Source organism: Sorex araneus, chromosome 5 (genome assembly GCF_027595985.1).
Source record: "Sorex araneus isolate mSorAra2 chromosome 5, mSorAra2.pri, whole genome shotgun sequence".
Taxonomy (NCBI): Eukaryota; Metazoa; Chordata; class Mammalia; order Eulipotyphla; family Soricidae; genus Sorex; species Sorex araneus.
In genome coordinates, this window is record NC_073306.1 from 201,463,934 (window position 1) to 201,489,818 (window position 25,885).

The following is a 25,885-nucleotide window of genomic DNA, read 5'->3' on the forward strand; positions in this document are numbered from 1 at the left end:
ATTTTTGATTTGATAATGTCTATCTCTAGAATACTAAGGGGACTTTTTTCTTTTTTAAAGAAATGTGATGGGGCTGGAGCGATAGCATAGTGGGTAGGGTGTTTGCCTTGCACGCGACCAACCCGGGTTTGATTCCCAGCATCCCATATGGCCCCCTGAGCACCTCCAGGAGTAATTCCTGAGTGCAAAGCCAGGAGTAACCCCTGTGCATCGCCGGGTGTGACCCAAAAGCAAAAAAAAAAAAAAATTATTAGAGCGTGTGTTTAAATTACCTTTTCCAAACATCAAACTTTGCTTTTCTGATAACTAAAGTTGCCTATTGAGGTGGTAGAGTTTTTATTTTCCAAATATTATATACTTGGTATTCTAGGAACTGAACAATGTCTTGTAACTGGAATTGGAAGGATGACACTACTGTAGTGATTCTGGAGTGTCCTTGGAACTCTTTTCGCCTATTGTTTATTCTTTGACCACTTTGAATGTAGGTGCTTTAGATTTGTTTCAGCATGCAAGGGCTATCAAATTGTTAAAAGTAGTGCACCATTTTCAAACTTACTTTTTCCATAGACTAGAGTTTAAAGTATAAACCATAAAATCAATGCCAAGATGAGTTTTAAAACATTGTTTGTATGTGATGTAGGTAATTGTTCTTTTGAATACCTAGCTATATGATTCATATATGAAACTGTATTTGCAGTCAACCAGATAACAGTGCTATAAATGATGAGATTATTTTTATCATGTCTTGTAAGAGTTTTGAAGAAGATACTTCTAGAGTCACTGAATTCATTAACCTAACTATGTCAGTGTTCTGGGTCATTTTCTCATTCTTTTTTTTCCATTGTGGCCACAAATGACTGCTGTAGATCTAAACACCAAATTCTTTTACTACAAAGTTCAAAAGCCAGAACAAAGATCAGGATCTTTTCCACCAGTCTGTTTTTGGTGGAAATCTTTCCCAGTAAATCCTAGAAGATTTGTCCTTAAACCCCATTAGTCAAAATTGATTACATACCGAGTAGTAAACCAGATACTGATAGGCTGAAAGGGGGAATTCTCATTATTGCCAGTGCTTTATGCCTGGGAAATGTAGGAAGGACTTGCCCTTCTGGTCTGGTTGATGTTGCAGAACAGAGGTGGATAGGCAGGCAACCAACAGTTATATGCCCAAACTCTGGTACTGTAGTTGAGTACATGTTCCATTTAAATGAAACTTTGGTCATTTTAGCCTGTTTTCTACCCCAGCACCCCCTTTCTCCTGGGGATGGAACCCAGGGCCTCACACAGGCAAGGCAGATGTTCTGCTAAGCCACATTTCTGGGTATCTATGTCTTCAGAATAAATCAATGTATACATTTACTTTAAAGGTATATATAGTTTTATATATATGTACTATTTAACATATAGTACATAATGTGTGTATATAAAAGTATATAAACTTTAAAAAAGTTTTTAGACTTTTGGTGCTGATGATTGACTGCAGGGCCCTTTACATGCAAGGGAAATGCTCAGACACAATGCGATGTCTGTTAAAAATACTTTTTGTGTGTATAGTGCTAGGGATTAAACCAGGATCTAGACATATAAAGCACTACTGAGCTCATCCCTCTTATTTTATTTTTGGTCTTGGGGTGCTCCTGGCATTATGCTTGGGGGTTGCTCCTGATGGCATCGCACCTGGGCCTTACACACTCTTAACTCAGCTCTTTCTGAAACCCCTGCTCCCACCCTTGAATCTTGAGGAGAGAAGTCTATTCATTTGGGGAGTATGTTATTCTGTATGTGCAACTTTGTAATTTGGATATAAGCCAGTGCATTGACCCTTTAATATCAAAGTCATTGGTACTCTTATTTTCACATTTGGTACAGTTTAATTTCTCTTCAGGTTAAACTTTTTAGTGATTTAACTTGATTTTGGCAATAGTTTTCTGATTCTTTTTAATTAACTGATACTTGTTTTGCCAGGTGGATTCTCCACCGTTTTCCTTGTGCGTACTCATGGTGGAATGCGCCATGCGTTGAAGCGGATGTATGTCAATAATGTGCCAGACCTCAACATTTGTAAAAGAGAAATTACAATTATGGTAAGTGAATGAGTAACTCCAGTTAAAAAATTTAATGTTTCATATTCCTCCAAAGCATTAGCTAGATTTTCGGCTGCATCTATAAAACCTCTAAAGATGGTTAAATTAATTGGGAAATTATTTGGGAATTTATAGCCCATTTATTATAACTACACTGAAGTTTAGTTGATTATTGCTACCTCTATTCTCCCTTCCCTATTGTAGTTCAGTGGGCAAATTAGTTTGCTTTCTGTTCTTTAATTATGGAATATTATAAGGACAGAGAAACTTAGAGGACTATATAATAATGAATAACAGTTTGTTCACCACCCAGCTTGTTGGGAAACTGTAGTCATGGACCAGAGAGATAGTATGGGGGAAAGGTGTGTACCTTGCAACCCTGGTTTGATCGCTTGTACCACACGGTCCCCTAAGCGTTGCTAGGTGCAGCCCTGGAGGCCCCTAAGTTCTGCAGGGTGTAGCCCCAGTCACCCCATCAGTGCCAGGCCACTGAGCAGACAGAAGGTTTGGTTGGTTGAGAATTCCCTGGGCGGGGACCCCAGCTCTGTCAGCACAGTTCAGAAGATTCCTCCTCCTCCAAAAATAATGAAAATGGTGTCGTAGTTTGCCCTGTCTTTATTTTTTACAAAAAATTCTGCAAATACATAAATTTTTTTTTTTTTTTTTTGCTTTTTGGGTCACACCTGGCAATGCACAGGGGTTACTCCTGGCTCTGCACTCAGGAATTACCCCGGCCGTGCTCAGGGGACCATATGGGATGCTGGGATTTGAACCCGGGTCGGCCGCGTGCAAGGCAAATGCCCTACCCGCTGTGCTATCTCTCCAGCCCCGCAAATACATAAATTTATACTTCAAGTCATTGTTAATGTTAGAGCTCTCGTGTATGTGTTCACTTTTGAAAATTTTATTTCTTACAGAAAGAACTATCTGGTCACAAAAACATTGTGGGTTATTTGGACTGTGCTGTTAATTCAATTGGTGATAATGTATGGGAAGTGCTTATCTTAATGGAATATTGTCGAGGTAAGTATCTTTGTGTAGCTGATTATACTAGAAGAATTGTTCTTAATATGGGTTACTAGGTGTCTAGGGTTTTCCCTGTTTCATTCTGTACACTTCCTGCAATATCTTCTTTTTAATTATCTAATTAAGAAATGCCATTAAAATATTTTAAACCTAGTTATAGTTGCTATAGTGATGAAATGAACTTGTAAATGGAAAAGAGAAAAAAAATTAAGTTTAGAAATAGGGAATCTTTTAGGTAAGTAGTAGGCACATTGCATGTTCCCTATTTAATTTTTTTTTTTTGGCTTTTTGAGTCACACCATACTCAGGGGTTACTCCTGGCTCATACAGTCAGGAATTACTCCTGGCGGTGCTCGGGGGACCATATGGGATGCTGGGAATTGAACCCAGGTCCGCCGCATGTAAGGCAAACGCCCTACCCACTGTGCTATTGCTCCAGCCCCTATTTAATTTCTTTTATAGTCCAACTAAGAATATACTGTCATATTACTGTAGACTTACAGTAGTGCTCTGCCATGCTTCATCAAATTACATGTGATAATTTAGAGAATGCATTTTGATGTGTAATCTTTTAAAACTTGTTTTACAGCTATTAGGTTTTTTTGTAAGTATCAGAAGATAGAAAACCATATTAGTACTCAGTGTGATGTTGGGATGTATATGTAAGCATTCCTTAGATATACCTTTCATCTATGGAATTCTTTTTATCTGAAATCGTGATTTTTTTCTACTTAAATTAATTTTTGCAATGTGATTTTTAATATGAAGAATTTTTTGCTTTAAGTGATGTCTTTCCTTCAAAATATACCTTACTTTAATCTAGGTGAGTTACTCAAATTCATTTAGACATTGATTGTAGACTAAAACTATTTTTTTCTTCTGTTGATTTTGTGTTTTCTGTAATTTTCTCTTTTTTGCTGTTGTTTTTTTTATGTTCTTTTCAAATGTCCCAGAAGCCTGACTTGTTGCTTGTATTACAGGTTGGGTATGTCCTCCTCTGAATGGGTAGTGTTATATCTTCTTTTGTGGTTTTTTTTTTTTTTTTTTTTGGCCCAAATTCAACAGTACTGAGAGCCTACTAGGCTCAGCTCTATGCTGAGAGGGGTATCTACTTCCGGTAGTGCTCAGGGGGTGATACAGAGAAGGGAATTGAACCTGCGCCATCTGTGTGCAAAAAATGAACTCCAGCCCACTGAAGCCTTTCTCCAGTCCCAGGAGATTTTATATGTGTGCGTATCTATATCTGTCTATAGTAAGAGAAGGAATCCAGAGAATATGAATCATGTATGTTCAGTTCTTTTCCTAGATGAATCAGTCGTATCATTTCCTTTTTCTCCCATGCAGGGGAATGAGTTGGAGGGGTAGATTAAGAGAGCAGATAAATTCTCTTACTTCTCTATATTAGCTAATTGTGTTACATAAAATTGTTTAAGGGTGAGGCTCCTTTTTTTTCCAAAAAGAGTAGAAGAACGTGCTGTGTAGCTGATGTGCTCCGACAAGTGTCCGAGTCACCTTTTGGTAGATGTTGATTCCGTATAGGTTCAAATTTGGGGATGTTCTGAAGTTTTGTTAAAGGTTTTGGTACCAAATTTTTAGAAATCAGAAATCAGTATTTTCAGCATATTCCAATTTTAATAAGAGCTTTAAATTTTTATTTATTTATTAAGTTTTTATTGAATCATTGGGAGGTACACAGTTACAAAGCTGTTCTGGTTGGGCTTTAGTCATACAGTGTTACAACACCCATCCCTCACCATAGTGTGTATTTCCCACTGCCAATGTCCCAGGCCCCTCCAACGTCCCCCCCCCCCCACACACACCCCTACCCCCCAGCCAGCCTCTATGGCAGGCACTTTTAAAAGATTCTTTTTAAATTTTAGGATGGTTTCTGAAGTTTTCGTGGATGATTTATTAGCTTTTATTTAGTAACGAAACATCCCCAGACACAGTAGCATAAAGCATTTTGCGTTGCTGGAGAATCATGGAGTCAGCTCTTGGAGACCAGGCTTGGGAAGTGGCTCTGCTTGTTTCTGCAAGACTTGCTCCCCAGCTAGTGTGGCGCGGTAACTAGTTGGGTGACTCTGTTTCGCTGTTCCTTATCCTCCCTGGACAGCACAAGCGAGGGATTTGGGAAAGAGATATGGAAAATACATAATTGAGCGACTAAGGAAAAGACGAGGCCTCTTGAGGCCTAGCTCTGAAACTGTGCACTGTCCCTTCTGCCGTCCTCTGCTGTCCGGTAGAGTAAGGTAGGAGCCCAGGTTAGAGCGCATAAGTCTCGCACAGCTGTCAGGAAGCACTGTAGTTAATGGCCAGAGGGTGTAAGCGGCGATGATACTGGGATCAGTTATAGACGTCTACGCTGGGTGAAATAATATTAAAAACATGAACATTTTAGATCACTAGAGTTAGAAAAATTTTAATGATGAAATTGAAATGTGTAATACTGTTCAAGATAATGCTACCTGTTTGAGAAATCTGGAAAGGTTTTTAGAGCTACGTTCATCTTGTCTTAAAAAAAAATCTCTGTGCAGTGTTTAATTTTAAAACTTAATTTTTCATAGAGTAACTCTAATTTTCAGATAATTTTGAATAATAAAATTTGTTTTTACCTGCATGTGAAGAGCTGTTCATTTGATAGCTGTCAGTTTTTCTGGCGTGGGTTTTGCGATTCAAGATTTTAACCCTAAGTACTCAAGTAGAAGGAGGATTAGCATTTATTTAAGGGCTGGCATACATATTTGCATGTAGTAGATCCTTATTTGAATCCTGGTACTTGGTGATTTCCCAGCACTTCCAGGAATAACCCCTTAGCACAAAACTGGGAATAGCCCCTGAAGATCACTGGGTGTGGTACCCTGTCTGCTCCCATCACCTTTAATAAACCCATTTATTTTAGTTTATTCATTGCTGCATTGAATGTTTGGGAGTAAAAGTTCTGGAGTATTTAGCTGTGAAATGATATTTCAATAATATGAATGAGGGGCTGGAGCAATAGCACAGTGGGTAGGGCGTTTGCCTTGCACGAGGCCGACCCGGGTTCAAATCCCAGCATCCCATATGGTCCCCTGAGCACCGCCAGGGTTGATTCCTGAGTGCAGAGCCAGGAGTGACCCCTGTGCATTGCTGGGTATGACCCAAAAAGCAAAATAATAATAATAATAATATGAATGAACATCAAGAGATCACTTTTGTCGTATATGATTTTGGTTAAAATTTATCAGGTATTTTGAGAAAAGGATGGGAGAAACTGCTACCTTTACCACCAAACATTTTAATTCTAAGGAAAAAAATTAGAAAAAAATATGAGAATGTTTAGATAGTAATAATATAGGTGTATATGGATCTTCCTACAGATTTCAGAGTAGCAACATTAATTTATTGTCTTGTCAAAGTTTCAAGTTAATCAGCTCATCTTTTAAAATTTCTTTACTATTTAAATTCTTAGTGTGACTTTTTGGATGCTTTCTGAGTGAATCATAGACTTAGTTGTGTCCTTAAAATATGAGCTAACTTTTTCTTTTAAAGTTAATGTTCTTTAATGTTAATTAAAAGCTATCATTAGATTATGAATTAATGTATTAAAATTTATCATAATTCTCTAGGGCTCAGTGTATACAGATGTATACAGGTGACTATCTGCTATAGTCATATACTTTGCCTATTATCTTTTACCTTTATTAGAGCATTAGTTTCTTTTTTTTTTTTCTTTTTGGGTCACACCCAGCGATGCTCAGGGGTTACTCCTGGCTTTGCCCTCAGGAACCACTCCTGGCGGTGCTTGGGGGACCATATGGATGTCGGGGATCGGGTTTGGCGGAGTGCAAGGCAAACGCCCTACCCGTTGTGCTATCGATCTGGCCCCTAGAGCATTAGTTTCTTAATCCATCTTTGCATTTCTTCTTTTGTGATCTTCCAATCCTCTTAATAAAGCAGAACTTAAAAAGAGTCACATTGGGGCCAGAGCAGTAGTACAGCGGATAGGGCATTTGCCTTGCTTGTGGCTGACCTGGGTTCAGTCCCCAGGCGTATCCCCTATGGTTCCCGAGCACCACCAGGAGTAACCCCTGAGCATTGTGGAGTGACCCCCAAAGCCCCACCCCCCAAAAAAAAGTCAAACCAGAGAGTTTCTTGGTTTTTAAGATAAAATCTAAAAGTAGGACATCCCTGATTGCTTTGTTCAGTGTATGTCATCTCGTGCTGTCTTCTGCTTCTTAGACTGTGTCTCTGTTGCTTTTCTTTAATCCTTCCCCAAACAGGAGCCTTTTTATGCCTTTTAGGCTGCTCACTTTTGCTGGATTGCTCTCCTCCAAATCTCTGCCTGGCTGATTGTTACTTTTTCTTGAGTCTCGTCATACATATTGGATCATTACACACAACTCCTCTCCATCCTCTTTGACTTAAATTTAGGTTTTTGGGACTGGAGAGAGACTGCCGGGTAAAGTCAATTGCCGTGCGTGCAGCTGGCCCCCAAGCGTTGCTGGGTATAGCCTGGGAGGCCCAAAGGCTGCTACAGCCTGAGCAGTCCGAGCCCTCATAGAGCCTGGGCAGCACCGACCACATCCTTGGCCGTCATTGAGCTGCGGGTCTGGTTGGCTGCAAATGAACCAGGAACACCCCCCCTCCCTCAGCATGCATGGGAGGCCAATTCTAGGAATGTTTGATGTGACAGTAGTAATTTTAGTTTTGTTGACCATTTTTTTTAACCAGTATTGGGTAATTTTTCCTTCAGATCTGATACCAGCAATTGCAAGATACATCTTGATTTTGGAGTTGGCAAAATGTTTTTAAGAAAATCAATTCCATTAGTCCAGTATCTTCTATATTAAGCTATTCTTTATAAAATGAAAAAAAGTTTGTCATGGAATCAATAAAAGATGGTGTAGTAAGCACTGTCATCCAAGGATTATGAAAAGGCCAGCGGCCCATTCCCTAAAAGAGTAAAGCCATGCCATCACTTCTTTTGGTGAGGTTTGAGTCCCCTGCAGTGCTGAGGGCCTGGGAGGTCCCAGTGCCACAGTCCAGGTGGGGTTCTGGTGCCAGTTAGCTGGGCTTGAGGCTGTGCGCCCCGCTGACCTGTTCCACGGGCCTCCATATTTACAGTTGGTTTGTGCTAGCGGTCATTCATTTAAAATATCCTCTCAAAATGATTTTTTTTTTGGTTAGCCGGGCAGGTTGTGAATCAGATGAACAAGAAGCTGCAGACAGGTTTTACAGAAGCAGAAGTGTTACAGATATTCTGTGATACCTGTGAAGCTGTCGCAAGATTGCATCAATGTAAGACCCCGATAATACACCGAGACCTGAAGGTAGGAGTTACAGACTGCTTTCACAGTTCTTCACCGATATTCTTGGGTGTTTCATTAAGTCAGCTTCTGTCGCCTGGCTGAGATTGCTCTCTCTGGTACGTGTTGTTTCCTGGGGCTGTCTGAAGACTGCAGCACTGAAAGTCTGCTTTACTGATGCTGAAGTTTCCCAGGTTGGCTCTAGTGGGGGACCTTGTGTTCCCTACTCAGCTTCCATTTTTCACAGTAGGTGACTTTCAAAAGTTTATTTCAAGGTGCATATCACTGACATAGGTCTAATGTCTTTCTGTACTATTTTTCCTAGTTTAGCGTTTCTCCTATTTTCTGCAAACCACTGTAAACATCAGGGGATTTTCTTAATATTCTTGGGTATAAATGGGTCTCTTTGTTCATTTGTTTCACAATATGACTATAGTTTTTTATAATCTATACTAATTTTGTGCTGGTTGTCTTTTAAGGCCACTTTTTGTCTCTTCTGTGTAGTATGCTACTATCCATACATTACTTTGGTAACAGTCCTCAAAGAGGATTGAATATTCATGATATGCCATCTTAGGATAACATCACACATGTCACTTAGAACAGTAGGTGTCTTCTTTGTGTTCGGAAACACTGAGATAATAAAGTTAAAGATTAATTATTCTGAAATGATTTGTGCGTAGATATCCCATGATTGATCTTTCACCCTTACTCTGTCCACTTAGACCTGCCTTCTCACTGACTCATTTCTTGAGCTGCACATTTATAATTGCAACCAAACATTCCTGCTCTTTACCCAGTGTAACCTGTTTCAGCAAGTGTCACCTCCAAAGACGATTTATAGTTTGCTGATATAGGGCAGGGCTTCTTAACTTTTGTAAAGATGTATCAAAGAACTTAGAATAGCAGACTCAATGTTAGAATTTATATAAATTTATATATACCGGCTTTATGAGTGATTATGCGATGTTTTTAAGACATAAAAGAATAAAAGATGTGATTTAGCCTATAAATCATTTGGGGAAACTTACAAAGATAAAAGTTAAGATTGAATGATTATAGTCCTTTGTCCTTAATTTGGATAATGAGCTAGTTTCTTGAATATCTAACTTTCGCATATTCCCCAGTAATTTAATAGAACTTTTTGTGCTTTCATAGCACATTAACTTTATCAGTAAAGCTAATGCTTTCAGCTGATCCTTTTTAAAATTTAAAACCAACAAGGACACTGAACTGCATAATTTTGTATAGATCATATTCATATTTATTTTGCATGTATAAATCCAGGGAAGTTGTTTTAAATTGATTACTTTGGCTGATATTTGTTGTGCATAGTCCCCCCCGCCCCTGCCTCCCCGCTCCTGGCGGGCAGGGGAGCTTTCGGGTGGTGCTTGAGGGGCCCAGAGAACCCTACCATGATCCTCAGCCAGCTGAGTGTATGGTTCCGTGGAAGGGCCTGGAATAGGATGCTGCTGGGGCCTCGTGCTGGGGTCCTCGGCTGCAGCCCCGCAGCACTCGAGCCTCCAGGCGCACTCTGCACATGTCTGGGGGCCACAGCCTGCTGGGGGCCGCACCTCTGTGTTGTCTGCTGACCACAAAGAAACGGTGAACGCTAGAAGGAAATTACAAGACTAGTGGTTAGTTGGCAGTTTGAGGTGGAGAGAGATTGAGTTACTTATCTAAGATTAAAAAAAACATAAGAAATTATGTAGTGTTATAGTAATACTTTCTAAGGACTTACCATACGGCTTAAAGCACTTTGTATGTTTTAATTAATTGAATTTTTACTACAATCCCACTATAGGTATTGTCTTTCTCATTTTATAGTTTAGGGAGCTAAAACACAAGAGTGGTTAAGAAAATTGCTCTGCTGCCAGGAGTAATTCCTGAGTTCAAGCCAGGAGTAACCCCTGAGCATCACCAGGTGTGACCTCAAAACAACAAACAAACAGACAAAAAGAAAATTGCTCTACGGTACCCATGCTAATAGCAGAGTTGGCTGTGACCCGTACTCTCCTGGTTTGGAAATGACCATGATCTTAATATCCCAAGTTACAGCATGCAGTAAAATTTGCTTTTAAGTGTAACATTTTTGATAAAAACCATAGAGGTGATTATGTGGCAGATTTTTTATAGTTTTTATAAGTAATACTTATATTTTACAAGGAGACGTTACTGGTGCCTGCTCGAGCAAATCGATGAACAACGGGACAGTGTTATAGTGCTTATCTTAAAGATAAGCCACAATATCAGAAAGGCGAACAAGAAATGGACATGTTGTTTAAATTTTGACTGCCATTAGTTCTTTTCTTTCATAGAAAGTCTTTATAGAGAGGATTTCATGGATTTCCTAACCTAGGAAAAGATCATTATAGTATGGGAGAGTCATTTCTCTGCTTTTTTTATAAGAGAACCAGAAATAATAAAAAGTAATTTTGGTTTGATTCATTTGTTTCCTCATCATTTAAGGTATCTTCCCTCTTTCTCTCCCACTGCCTCTTTCTCTCCATCACAAACACTGCAATATTTAGTGAAATTTAAAAGAAGTTTCACTTTCAAAATACTAACTATAACTTTTTGTCTTAAGGTAGAAAATATTTTGTTGAATGATGGCGGAAACTATGTACTTTGTGACTTTGGCAGTGCCACTAATAAATTTCTTAACCCTCAAAAAGATGGAGTAAATATAGTAGAAGAAGAAATTAAGAAGTAAGTTCATATCTTTATTGTGTTTTGTTTTATGAAAACTTTTAAAACTTGAATTTGTGACAAGGGTCTTGTGAAAATTTTGCATATTCTACTTGTAGATTTCTTTAAAATGTATCTATGCCATGAGATTAATATCTGATCAGGTTTAATAGAAACTGTATTTTATTAGAGACTTTTTATCTTGTAGTAAACTTAGCAAATTTTAATAAGCTTTAGTAGAATGGTTGATGGGAGTTTTAAGTGATTAGTAGATTCAGCTTAACAGTTTTTTTTTTTTATGTGGTGCTAATATTTGAAAATCTCTGGCTGTTGAGCTAGTTTAATAGACTAGAGTGCGTGTTTTTGCATTCAGGAGCAGTGAGATTGATCCTACCCTACCACATAATATCCCTGAGTACTAACCCAGGCAGAGATCCTGAGGTCTCTGATGAGTATGGCTCCAAAACAAACTTAATTTATAGATGAATTTATTTTTAAAATAATTTAATTTTATGTGTCTTGAAAACTAGAAATGTGTATTAAAAATTGGAAAATAATGTTACTTTTCAATAGTGTGTTGGAAAACTGGAAGAAATTTGTCATACTGCTTTTTTTCTTTTGCTGTTTATGGTTGCTAATCATTAAGGATTCTTTGACTTTTCTGTGATATAAATTTAGAAAAGTAAGCTCTTTAAAATATTATATTACATTAATGATGCAAATAGTATATTACATTAATGATGCGAAGTATAGAAAAATCTTTTGGAATAAGAATTTTTAATTAGTTTGTTTTTCTAAATTGCTCTATTTTGCTTCCTCATAAATTCCCAGCTGTTTTAAGGATTATCATTGGAACTGTAATTTATATTTCAAATTAGCCCAAGTAGAGCTGGTATTCTTCTGACCTATTTGTATAACACTAGGAATTTCTAGACTTTTATTCAGGAAATTTAGCTTGTGATGATTATGCTAGGTTCATAAAAATAAACTCGATAATTATAAATTATCTCCAGCCCATTATAAAGGTAATTATAAATGCCCTGCAGAACACAAGAATAATTATTTAATTGGCTTCTTATGGATATATGTATACATATCAGGAATCACATTTCGGAAATCGCTGGATTATGACACATATGGTGGCTCTAGGATTGTGCTCAGGCATCTCTGACTTGCTAGAAATTATATTTTCTAGTCAAATTATATTTACAGGAGAAATTTAAGGAAAACTTGAATATAATGTATTTAGCATCTATTAATGATTTTTAAAATCCCTAGAGATATTATTAATTTGTTAAATAAAATGTTATTTTGTATTGTTTAATCTTTGATGGACCTTTAATAGCATTATTTCTGTGTCACTGTCACTGTCATCCTGTTGCTCATCGATTTGCTCAAGCGGGCACTAGTAACGTTTCCATTATTAGACTTGTTGTTACTATTTTTGGCATATCAAATATGCCACGGGTAGCTTGCCATGGTAGCTTGCCATGGCTCTCCGAGAGGGGCGCAGGAATCCAACCCTGCTTGGCCGCATGTAAGGCAAACACCCTACCTACCTGCTGGGCTATTGCTCCAGCCCATTATAAAGGTATATTGTAATATTTCATGGAGAAGCAATGTAATGTCTTGGCATTGTTTTTTATTTTTCAATTGATTTTCACTTATTTACTGCCAGGTATACAACTCTGTCATACAGAGCTCCTGAAATGATCAACCTTTATGGAGGGAAATGCATCACCACTAAGGCTGACATCTGGGTAAGCCAACAAAAAGTTGATATTTTCTTTGAATTTAAAAAATTTAAGTGCATGGGGGTGATGGGAGGGACACTGGGGACATTGAAAATGCGCACTGGTGGAGGGATGGGTGTTGGAACATTGTATGGCTGAAACCTGATCACGAAAGCTTTGTAACTATATCTCACAGTGATTCAATTAAAAAATATTATGATAAAAGTACAGTTGATTTTTGTCCCCAAAGTATTTATTAATAAGTAGAAGAGAATGGTGTAGAGTAGATCCTCTTAGTCAGTGGAATAAAAATACTAGCACATTTTATCCTCTTAACTCTGGAATGGAATCTTAGGTATTAATTCAAGAATATCCAGAAAATAAATTTCATTCATATTGCTAAGAGCTTTATTTTCAGGGTCAGAGGAAAAGTACAGGGAGTAAGGTGCTTGCTTTGCTTGAGACCCACCTTGATTTGATCCCTGGACATTCCCAGGAATGATCTCTGAGCACTGCCAGGTATGGCACAAAATCAGAATAGATTTTTTTTTCAATTTTGTCTATTTCAAGAAGTATTAAGAGTTATCACATTGAGATTAAAATATTCATTTTGAGCTTTATATTTTGGCAACAGTCTTTCTGGCTTGGACATTTTCATTATAAATTATTTTTATCCTGAGATCTGGTATGCTAATTTTAGTACAGATTAGGAAATTCAGTAAGGTATATTTCATGTGACTTTTCTTTTTTTTGGAGGGGGGCTCACACCCGGCGTTGCACAGGGGTGTGGCTCATACACTCAGGAATTACTCCTGGTGGTGATCGGGGAACCATATGGGATGCTGGGAATCGAACCCGGGTCAGCCGCGTGCAAGGCAAACACCCTACCCACTGTGCTATCGCTTCAGCCCCTCGTGTGACTTTTCAATGAGGAAAACTGAAGATGATGATATTCCTCATTTGGTTCCCTCCTGTTTTTAAACAATTCTCGTTGTTCAAAATGAGAAGGAAATAGCTTTGTTAAAAAATTAAGATACCTTATTATGTTTACACTATGTGAATTTGCATATTTACAATTAATTTTTTTAAGGACTGGAGCGATAGCACACTGGGTAGGGCGTTTGCCTTGCACACAGCCGACCGGGGTTAAATTTCTTCGTCTCTCTCGGAGAGCCTGGCAAGCTACCGAAAGTATCCCTCCCGCATGGCGGAGCCTGGCAAACTCCCCGTTCCGTATTTGATATGCCCAAACCAGAAATAACAAGTCTCACAATGGAGACATTACTGATGCCCGCTTGAGCAAATGGATGAACAACAGGACAACAGTGCAGTGCAGTGCTAAGTCTACTGGAATATGCTATCTAAAATAAATTATTTGGGATGTCTAAAATATTTTGTTTAGAGGCTTGAGAAATACTACAGCAGGTAGGGCACTTGCCTTGTATGTGGCCAGCTGGGTTTATTCACCAGTACTGAGTATAAACCCCATACTCCGAACTCAGCCGGAAGTTGCCCCAGACCCCCAAATTAATATTTAATATGTTAATATATTAATTTATTAATTATATTAATTTCCATTAATTGCTGTATTAGTATATTAAATATACTTTTTAAATACAGGACATGTTACTAATGATTTGATTGACCAGATGAAACTGACTAAAAGTTGATCACTTTTGCTTGAAAGAAATAGAAAAAATAAAAAAAAATAGAAAAAATAATGTGTATTTCATGTTATTGATAATTCACATTTGATACTATAAAATTAAATTTTTGATTTTGGGCCACACCCAGCGGTGATCAGGGTTTGCTTCTGGGCCACACCTGGTGGCGGTTAGGGCTTACTCCTGACTCTGTGCTCAGGGATCACTCCTGGTGGTGCTCAGGGGACCATATGGTGTGCTGAGGATTAAACTCGGGAAGATAATCTTATGCTTAGTTGCTATATTAATGTGGTAAGTACTTTCCTTATAGAATTGGCCTCACAATTATTATTTTCTTTTTGGTTTTTGGTGCACACCTGGTGCCATTCAGGGCTTTCTCCTGGGTTAGCATTTGGAGATCACTCCTGGCAGGCTCTGTGTCTATACCGGGTGCTGGTGACGTCTAGACGTCAGCTGTGGGCCAGGCAAGCTCCTTGCCTACCGTATTGTCTCTCTGGCCTTGCATCATAATTTAAAAAAATTATATCGGACTTTATTTCTATTTCTCTTCTTTAAAGTTTTCTTGGTCTTAATAATAACCCGGTTACATAACCTAGTTTTGAGCCAACATTTTAAAATTTTGAGACTGTTTAAAGCTTTTTGTGTGTGTTTGTGGGTGGTGCTAGGAATCAAAACCTGGTCTGCTGCATGTTCTGTGTACTGAATCACGTAGCCCCAGCCCCTAAACCATTTTTATTGAAAGACTTTATTAAAAATGCTTTATAGTTTAATATTGTTGAACTCACAAAGATATTTCTTGTATTATGATCTTCATAGTAGTTAAAAACATTTACCGTATCAGTTGCTTTTGCACATAGATCAATGGAGAAAATCCTACAAAGGAAAGCTGATTTACTAAATTTTAAGTAGTATGATTAAATTTCACTGTTGTTAGTATAATTGTTTACTAAGGGTTGGAATCTTTGCAAAACTTTGTTGTAAATATTCTTGAACTTTGTTGGGTTATATAGTAATAACTTGTATGAGAAATTAAGAAATTAAGGTATATATTTTCCAAAAAAATATCAGCCATTTCTAATCTTAGTTATCATTCACGATCTAGTGTTCAGTGATACCGAGCTCAGTATTAATTGAGCCTTTAGCAACAGATGTTACAGAAAAATTTTAAATTGAGATGGTTAAATGTCTTTTAAAACCTTAAGCACATTCGTTGGTATCATCACTAATTTGTAATAAAGCTTGAACCAGTATAGAAATACTAAGAAGGTTTAGTCATTCTTTTTTGTTTTACAGGCACTGGGCTGTTTGCTGTACAAACTTTGTTTCTTCACTCTTCCTTTTGGTGAGAGTCAGGTTGCTATATGTGATGGCAGCTTTACCATCCCGAACAATTCCCGCTACTCCCATAACATACACTGTTTAATAAGTAAGTACTTAAAAAAATGTACGGAAAGGTCATGTAATATTGTAGCTTCTACTATTTTATACTCCTTGACCTAAATTAATTAATTAAAGATTACAGGAATTAATTTTTTGAAACTACGGTAAAGAAGAAATTAGAAAATAATGTTCATCTAGGGACTTTTGTGAATAATGTTCATAGAAGAGAGTGATTACTGTTTAATATGCAGGTATTTTTCAGTCCTCTAGATAAGCATTAGTAGTACAAAAGGTAATCCAAGTTACCTTCCCAGGTATCAGTGCAGTTTTTATCAGGATCAGTACTGTGGTAGGCATAGTTGATGGTCTTGTCCCACAACTCTAATTTTCCTATAAGCCCTGTTATTTTTTGTCTTTGATTTTGCAAAATGTGCTTTTTTCTTTTCAAAAGAGGGAACATATTGTTGGTATATTTGAATAAACATTAGCCCTTTAATCCATTCCTTCCTATTGCAGTTGCTTTCCATTTCCTTTCTTCAAAAACCAGGTAATCACAGTCATGAAAGAACTTTTAATTGTGCTGCTCAAAGAACAGACTGAGAAATTTACATTGACTGTTGTTTGTTCTGGCTAACTGAATTTTAACTTACATAGAAGCCTTTAATTATAAATCATTGTAACGGTGACACTGTTTTCTTACTTAAATACAATGTTTTCATTGAATTGAGGATTTAATTGGGATTCTTGTGTTATCTTAGAGACGGACTGTTCTCATTGGACAGCACTGTATGAGAGACAGGACTGCATATACCCTGATTTACAATTTAATTTACATAGTAGTAGGATCTTATCTTTTTGTGTTGGGTTAATATTTTTTTTTCTTTTCTGTGTGTATGTTTGTGTGTTTCTTATTTATGTAACAAGAAGGTGGGACAACTATGTGATAATTTTAGTATCTAATTGGCCTCAAGTTTTTAATAGTATGGTTTATTTTGTCAAATTGTATAGGTTTTAGGGGCTGGAGCGATAGCACAGCGGGTAGGGCATTTGCCTTGCACGCGGCCGACCCAGGTTCGAATCCCAGCATCCCATATGGTCCCCTAAGTACTGCCAGGAGTAATTCCTGAGTGTAGAACCAGGAGTAACCCCTGTGCATCGCCGGGTGTGACCCAAAAAGCAAAAAAAAAAAAAGTATAGATTTTAGTTTTTTGTTAATATTAGTATAAACTTGATTATTTTAAATTGCTTTGAACTTAGGAGAGCTAGGTGGGGATTAAAAGGTTTTATGGACTTCGAAAATGCAGTCTTAAGTAAAGCATAGCAAGATAGAAAAACATGTCTACAATATAATGTTTTCTAGAAAGTGTTCATTGACCAACTATATTTGGAAAAAATTTTCTATTCTTTGCATTTTTCATTTTGTCTGTTCCTAGCATTCTTTATTTATATCTCTCAGAGATAATACTGTATCTCTGTTTTAATAATATGTAATTAGTGATTTATATTGCTTCCAATCCTACTTTCAGAAAATTAAGATGAATATCAGTGCTTCGTTTTTGAAGTTGTAGCCTTTTATTGCCTTGTTTATTCATTCACTCCAAGTTTTTTCTCATACTAATGTAAGGTAAACCTTTAAAAAAGATATATCCTTTTAGTATTAATAGTATACTGATGCATTTATTATATATGATTCAAGGGTTTAGAAAATTAGTCATACTAAATTCTTCTTAAAACCATGATTTATTTTAATATAAGTAATTTATGCCATTGGTCTACACTAGCACGCTACAGGGACCATTGGGGACGTTACTGGTGCCTGCTCAAGCAAATCGAAGAGCAACAGGATGACAAGTGATACAAGTAGTTGACTGTAGATTATTACTAAGTTAGTTAAGGGTTCCTTCTTATTATTGCCTGTTACTTAACAGTTTAGTACATTAATTAGTTTTTTTTCTTGCCACACATTTTTTCTTAAAAGTAGCCAGCTATCATTTATTTAGTACTTTCTCTCTTAGCATCTGTTTAGTTTTCCAGTAGATAACTACTTAGGATGTGAGGAGAAAAACAGTTTCCATTTATGAATCTAAGAGTTGAAAGAAATTTAGAAAACATTTTGAAAAGAAGGAGAACCATAATTAACAGTATTACTGAATAGTTATGACCAGTGAACAGAAGGCTGGCAGCCCTGGCTTTTTTTTCAGTCTCTGTGTTGTAAGATGGTTAAGCAAATCCGCTGTGAAGATTAAGGTCAGAGTCTCTGGAGCCAAAAGGCTAGGCTTGCGTCTGATTTGTCACTTAGTACAGAATATTGGGTTTAATCTCCATTTTTCTCACATTTTTGAAATGAGCACACTAAAAATATGATTAACTATTTAAGATTACTATGAAAATAATTTTGGAAAGGCTTTTTAAGCCTTGTAAATAATTGCTCAGAGGAGATGCATTGCAATATATATGCCAACTAGTGGTAACAACTGTGACAACTAGTGATACAATTATTATAATTCTTCCTTAGCTAACTTATAGTGGGTAGCTCATCTGCTGCCACATGCTTACTGGAATATACTTTTTCTGCCTAAATTTCTTTAGGTGCTTTGAAGCAGAACCTGATTTTTCAGATTATTACATGATGAGTCTGCCAAATCTTTGTGTAAATTATCTATTTCAAGATGGACTTTGTTTTTTTGTTTTGTTTTGTTTTGGGGTCACACTGTGCTCAGGGCTTACTTCTGACTCTGCACTCATGTAGCATTTCTAGTGGGTTTTGGGCACTGGATGGGATACTGGGGATAGAACCAGGTTGGCGGTATTGCACTATCTTTCCGTCCCCCTAGTATACACTTATGTAAGTACTTAGATTATTTTTAAAGAATGAGAAGGTTTTAGGTTTGCTTAAATACTGTTGGGGGAAATATGTAGAGAAGACCGGTAACTTCTGAGAGCAGCTGATAAAACTATCTCAATTATGCTTATTTTGGCATTTTTGAGTGCCATTTGGTTTTGGTTGAACCAACTTATAATAATCTGTTAGGTTTGGTTCAATTTCTATTCCTGTTAAGAATGATCTGTGTTAAGATGGCATATAGAGTAAGTATATGTGTAAGTTTCAGTAATAATTTCCATGGGTTACAATTTTTAAAAAGTCAGTACTTGAAGCTTATGGTTGCAGAATCAAGTGTTTCATTTTTAGGTAAATTACTGGAAGTGAAAATAACTGGAAACTTTTGGAAGGAAGAAAAATATATCTTTATGGAAGAAAAAAAAATCAACACATTTTAGCAGGAAAATTCTTTTGAGATATCTATCCAAAGTATTTTCCTGTTAAATTTTTTGAGCTCACTTAATTTTTATATTGACCCACGCAAGGATTGTTTTGTGTGACTTGAGTGAGAGCTAACTTTAAGGGTTTTTCTTGAGCCCCTGATTAAATAATAATTTGACTTGAGTCTAGCTTCCATGCCCTGAGCACTGCCTGTGATCACTCCTGGCTCTGACCCAATCCGGCCCATTCTGTTCTCTCTCAGCCATCTTTAGGAACTCAAAGGAAATTTTACTCCTTTCCTTTATGTCAGGAAAAGTGCTTATTTTCAGCATCTGGTTTGGTTTAATGAATTTTGTGGCTGTGTTGATAGAAAGTAGAGAGCTAATTTGTAGCTCTTTAGTAAAATGTAGAACTCTACATTTATAGTACTGAGCCATACGTAATTTTTTTACTGATAGCATTATCATTTTCCCCCACCCTTCAGGTGGTGGATCCCTAGTCCTGCTTTTCCAGATTTAAAAAATCCTGTAGTTTTAAAACTTTAATTTATTTAATAGTTAACTATAAAGTTTTTGTTACTTTGTACCCTTTATGGAATGCATATGATTATTTAATGGCAGAAATCTAAAAGTCAAATTAACTTGCTATAATGAATAAAAATAAAATAATACATTTGTGGGTTTTTTGTTTGTTTTTCGTTTTTTGGGTCACACCCAGCGATGCACAGGGGTTACTCCTGGCTCATGCACTCAGGAATTACTCCTGGCAGTGCTCGGGGGACCAAAGGGGATGCTGGGAATCGAACCTGTGTTGGCCTCGTGTAAGGCAAACGCCCTCCCCACTGTGCTATCGATCCAGCCCCCTACGTTTGTGGTTTTGATAACTTTCTTTAGATATGTTTGTTTTTAGGGGCACAGCCAGTAGGGTGTTTACCCTATGAGCAGCTGACACAGATTTTAATCCCTGGCATCCTTTACGGTTCCCTGAGCACCACCAGAAGTGATTCCTAAGTATAGAGCAAAGAGTAACAGTTGAGCGTTGCTTGGTGTGGCTCAAAAACAAAATATTTGTTTGGTTTTTAAAATGATGTGAATATGCATATGCTGTAATTTATCTATTTCATACACTGTTTTTACTTTTAAACCATTTATCTATTGGTGTTATAGTAGGTTTTATAAATTCCTTAAATATTTCCTAGAGTATAAGCTAAAAAATAGTAGAATTGTTTTCATTTTTAACCTAACAATGTTGATGAAACATTACAAGATCAGTTTTGTGATTTGTTTGCCTTTTTTCAAACTGGTTTTAGAATCTGCAATTTCACTGAAACATTTGTGTTAATGTCACTTGAGCAACGTTTTTAGCAAAAATATATCATACTGTTAGAGAGACATTACACATTGTTCAAATCTTAAATTTGAAAAGAAAGTTTAATTCATTATAATTAATAATTTTAAACTTATTCATATATTTTGTCCTCTGATTTTATTAGCAAACTTCAGAATGATATAAATGATTTATATAATTTATATCTAATAATATAAAGCTTATATAGGTTTAAGAATTATTTGAATAAGACTTAATGAATCATTTAAAACATATATTAATAAAATATGAATACAGATTTCAGTCTAATTATAAACCTTGAAAACTTTAAATCACATTATAAAGAAATACAGACAGGGGACTCTGGTCATTTTAATTAGAAAAAAGATCAGATGTTTAAATAATGATATTAATGTTTGCATAAAATCTTTTCATAATATCACCATAGAACTCTGCTCATATTTCTGAGCGTGATCTGGAAGCATGTTGAAATACAGGATTATGTTGTGTATAGTTAGTATCAGTACGGGAGGAAAGCTTGGTGTTGAAAAATGATAAGGTCAACACAGGCCTAGTTTGTTAAATAGATTATAATTTACATAATTTAAAAAAAATCATTGATATGAAATCATTTAAAAATTGATGAATATGTTTTAGATAGTAGTGAAAATAATGGTCCCTAATATGCCCCACACAACTTTCTTAAATATTCTTTAGTGATTATTAAACTAATTTTTTTGTTTGTGCCACTTTCTCAGAAGATTGTTTGTATTTGTCATCAATATTTCTAGGATGAAGTATTTTAAAATTAATATTTCTCTACCTTAAGATTATACTTTATGTTCTTGTATGGTATGATACCTATATTTTATATAAGCACTAATAAAATTTTGTTAGAATCATCATTGTTCTTAGAATGTTTGGGAAATAAGGTAAAAGGTATTGTCTTTTAAAAGTTCCCTTAAATAGGTTGTATTTGGTGAAACTTAATATTTTGAATTGTTTTGTAGGGTTTATGCTAGAGCCAGATCCAGAGCAAAGACCTGATATATTTCAAGTGTCCTATTTTGCATTTAAATTTGCCAAAAAGGATTGTCCAATATCCAACATAAATGTAAGTAGTTTTTCAGGTAGCATATAAATTTTCAACCTATTTCATTGTGTGAGGGTGTGTGTGTGTGTGTGTGTGTGTGTGTGTGTGTGTGTCTGTCTGTCTGTCTGTCTGTCTATGCATCTCTGTGTGTGTATGTGTTGTACTTACTCACATACACATACTACCTTTTGGGTTCTTGTTTGTGATGAGTGTTTTCGATCTACGGCGACAGTTAGCTGGCTACTCCCACTCTGCAGGGCAGCGGGGCGGTTTTGAGGTTTTGATTACTAGCATCCTCTATGGTCCCCCAGGCTCCGCCAGGAGCCATTCCTTTGCATAGAGCCAGGAGGAACCCCTGAGCATTGCTGGTCGTGGCCCACTGCCCCCCCCTAAAAAAGCACCACACAAAAATAAACACCACAGTTGCCAAGCTGTTCTGAGGTGCTACATGCTCACAGGCACGCTGGGATGTTTTGCGTTTTTATTTTATTTTCAATTTTCATTGAGTCACCCTGAGTTACAAAGTTATTCGTGATTGCATTTCAGACATACCGTGTTCCAACACCAGTCCTCTTCAACCAGAGTCACTTACCGGCCACCAGGGCACTCAGTTTTCCCCTTCCCCCTCCCTCCCCTTGCTGACTCTGTTTTGTGTTTTAGTGGGAAACACAGGAACATCTCCTAGGGTTGCTGAATTGCTTGCCGCAAACTGCTGCTAATAATTGTTTGGGCCCAATTACTCAAAAACGATGCTTAGATTTTGGAGGAAAAGAAGTACCTAAGGTTCTCATAATAAATTGAGACCAGGTACTCTGTAATCCGAGACCATTTAGTTGCCTTTGATGTAAGGAGCCACAGGTGTGGGTTTAATTCTGTCATAAAGCATTATTAATTTTGTGCATTATAGGAATTAATGTCTTTTTCTTTGAAACAATGACACTAATTATGAAAATTATTACTATAATAGAAAACCAAGTTTCTAATGTTCATAAAAGGTACTGGTTTGGAAATAACTTACATTGTTCAAAGATTAAAACCTTACATTGTTCAAGGATTTTGAATTCTCTTTTGTGTTTATAAAAGTATACTTAATTAACTATGAGGTGAATTATGTAGCGCAGATCTCTGCTAATTTTATAGAGGCTTAGGATCATCACTGATTTCAAGTTTTTTTCTGCTTTGTAAAAGTCATTCTAGCCTGACTTATTGTAGTTTTCCATTGTGAATAACTTAATCCACCCCACTAAGAAAAAAGGAAAATTGGTACTTTTTTTTTTTTTTTTGCCTTTCAAAGCTCTATCTTGATAGCAATGTAATATGTTCTCTTTGCAGCTGAAAGTCATGCTGTCCTAACATTCTGTGGAAAGTCTTATTTGACCTGTCTTCATTCAGCAAGAGCTTATAGAGTATTCTAAGCCAAACATATTATGTACCATAAAAGTTAGTCAGGCCTTCTTCTATTGTTTACTAGATTTACAAGCCGTATCAACTGTCTGTTTAATGTAGAAACAACTCTTTTACTCTTATGCTTGATGTTTACTGTTTCTTCCAAAGAGTGAACTTCATTATTTTATGAATGTAAGGTTTCTTTATCCTGTTTATTTATCCTGTTTATTTGTGTGATATGTGTCATTTGCAGATTTAATCTTGCAAAAATATGTACACAGTTTGTGAGTATCTGAGATGAAATTAGTGGCATCTCACAGGTACTTTTAGGCGTAACAATATATCTAAAGTATTAAATAAAGCTGTGCAGTTAAAAGGGAACTAAAATGAAATGTTTCATATTTTTCTTCCAAGAATTCTTCTATACCTTCAACTCTTCCTGAACCCATGACTGCCAGTGAAGCAGCTGCTAGGAAAAACCAAATAAAAACCAGGTAGGTTAGACTATATTGATATTTAAGTTGCATTTCTCGAAGGTTTAAATATCTGTCATTTAAAGTTATCACTGATATGATTAATTTCATATTACCTTCATGCACAAGAAATGTCGTGTTGCTTGTTGTATATGTTGTGGAGTCTAGCAAGTACCAAGTATGTCTTTATGTATCAGATATATAGAACTTAACCTCACTGTCTCTTGAACTCCCCTCAGCAATTAAGACGTGATTAGATAACTGGTGATACTCCCTTGTTTGGCAACTCTTAATTTATGAAAGTTTTTCGTTTTATGGTATTTTTAATTTAAGGAAGGGAAAGTAGCCCTTATAGGCAACTAGTCTTAGAATAATCTAAAATCATAACCTGGCATGTATCTTAATACGTATTTAGACTTACATTATTTTGTAGAATTTGTAGTAAAAATTTATATTAAAAATTTAAATATATATATTTAAAGTAAAAATTTAAATGATTGGGTATGAAATAGAGTCTAGGAACTGGAGAAGTAATTCAGGAGATAAGGCACTTGCCTTGTCTGTGGCCACATTGGCTGCTGTCCTGGTTCCTGAGGAAAACTGGGATGTGCACACAACCCCACACCCCCCCGCCCCCCAAGCCCTAAAAGGGGAAAGAACTGGGGCTGGGAAGGTGATCATTGGTTAGAGCAGAGGGCCTCGAATGTGCTGGGGTCCACGTGTAGAGGCGAGTGCTGCTTAGCCCTTCGAGAAACACCCAAGTTAGACCTTCTAGGCACCAGGGTACCACTGCCACCCTATGAGCTGCCCATTTCAAGTTGGCACCACCAAAGGTTGAACACACAGCACATGCCAGACACTAATCAGCAAGTGAAACAGTGCAGCTGGAAAATAGTGCTGTTCATATTGTGTTAAATCTTTACATTATTTCTTTTGAAGAATACTAATGTTTCATTGATGCTTATTGGTCAACAATATAGTTACTCTAGATATTGCTAAGCAAAGTGCTTAAAAGAAATAGAATTGTATAAAACTCAGTGTTAAAAAATGAGGGGACTGGAGTGATAGCACAGCGGGTAGCCAGGAGTTATTCCTGAGTGCAGAGCCAGGAGTAACCCCTGTGCATTACCAGGTGACCCAAAAAGAAAAAAAAAATTTAAATAAAAAATTTTAAATGAAATTTTAAAATACTTTTTCTAGAAGATATAGAAAGGGGAGAAATCTTCAGATGCCCAGAATCATCATTTCCATATTTTCAAATCTTGACATTATCTACTTGCCCTTCCTTCTGTTTGTGGAGCTTTGTGTTTTCTTTTTCCTTCCCTCCCCTCCCCTTCCTTTTCTTTTCTTCTTTTTTCCTTTCTTTTCCTTTCTTCTCCTTTCCTTTCCTTCCTACACCTGGCAGTGCTCTGGCCTTACTCCTGAGCTCTGTACTGAGGGATCATTCCTGGCGGGACTCGGGGGACCATGTTAGGTGCAGGGAATCGAATTTAGGTCAGCCATGTGCAAACCGAGTACCCTCCATGCAGTACTTTCTCTCTGGTCCCTACAAATTTCTGTTTTTAAGGACTACTTCTGTAGTCTTAAAAAATATTTTCATTTATTTTACGTTCTTTTCTTGAAGATAGTTGTTAATAGGGCTCCCTCTCGTGTTAAATGCTGCTAAAGGAAATTGTGCAGTTACAGTGGCTAGTCATGAATTCAAAATGTGTACTTGAAGAAATCATAGTCCAGAATTTTAAGGTTAAAATCACTTTCTGAGAGAACTGGTAAAGAAATTTTATTCTAATTCAGATGAGACTTTGACATAGGACTCTACTTTTAAAAGTATTTTTTTTTAAACGCAAAATAGTTTTTATTGAAAGAAATTGGGGGGGAGAGAAAGAGAGAGAGCGAGAGAGCACAAGAGCAGAGAAGGAAAGCAGTGCGTGCTGCAGAGACAACAGCTTCTCCCAAATGGAAAAGTCAAGTATTTGAGCTTTTTGCCTGAAAGTGAAGATGATAAACATTAAGTTAAAAATTCTCCCTGATTCTCTTTGAAGGGAGCTTGGGAGTGGGGAGAGGGGAGCTCGGCCACACCCAAAGGTGCTCAGGGGCTGTTCTTGACTCAGTTCAGAAGTGACCCAGTCGAGCTCTCCGTACTGACTGAGCTGTGATCAGTGAGTGCCAGACACGAGTTGTCTCACTTCCTGGCTTCTCTGGCCGTGTCCCTGCTTAGCGGGGTAGGGGACAAAACCCTTATCTCTCCTCCAATTATGCTTAGGTTCTTTCTTTCAAAACTGCGTTACTTAACCATATCTGTGGTCTAAACTAAGCCCCGCTGGGTCAAGTTTTGTTTCATTTCCGCTTTAGTTTTCTAACTAAAGCAAAGGCAAAGATTCAAGTAGTAGGAGGAGCTTCATTTGTTAGGAGTTTTGGCTTCTTTTGTTTTACATACACTAGGGCTGTCTTTATTAGTTCTAGAGTCTATGCTAAGGGAAAATGT

General features: G+C 36.9%; 1 protein-coding gene across 2 annotated transcripts in view; it reads left to right on the forward strand.

Annotated features, from left to right (window-relative positions):
• BMP2K (BMP2 inducible kinase) overlaps nt 1–25,885 on the forward strand; it is a 92,914-nt gene that overhangs the window by 36,388 nt on the left and 30,641 nt on the right. For both annotated transcript variants that reach the window (XM_055137373.1, XM_055137374.1), the window contains exons 2-9: nt 1,966–2,084; nt 3,002–3,107; nt 8,277–8,419; nt 10,983–11,104; nt 12,762–12,843; nt 15,774–15,906; nt 21,459–21,562; nt 23,342–23,421. In XM_055137373.1, coding sequence (XP_054993348.1) covers nt 1,966–2,084; nt 3,002–3,107; nt 8,277–8,419; nt 10,983–11,104; nt 12,762–12,843; nt 15,774–15,906; nt 21,459–21,562; nt 23,342–23,421 — 889 coding nt within the window. The remainder of the gene's footprint in view (nt 1–1,965; nt 2,085–3,001; nt 3,108–8,276; nt 8,420–10,982; nt 11,105–12,761; nt 12,844–15,773; nt 15,907–21,458; nt 21,563–23,341; nt 23,422–25,885) is intronic.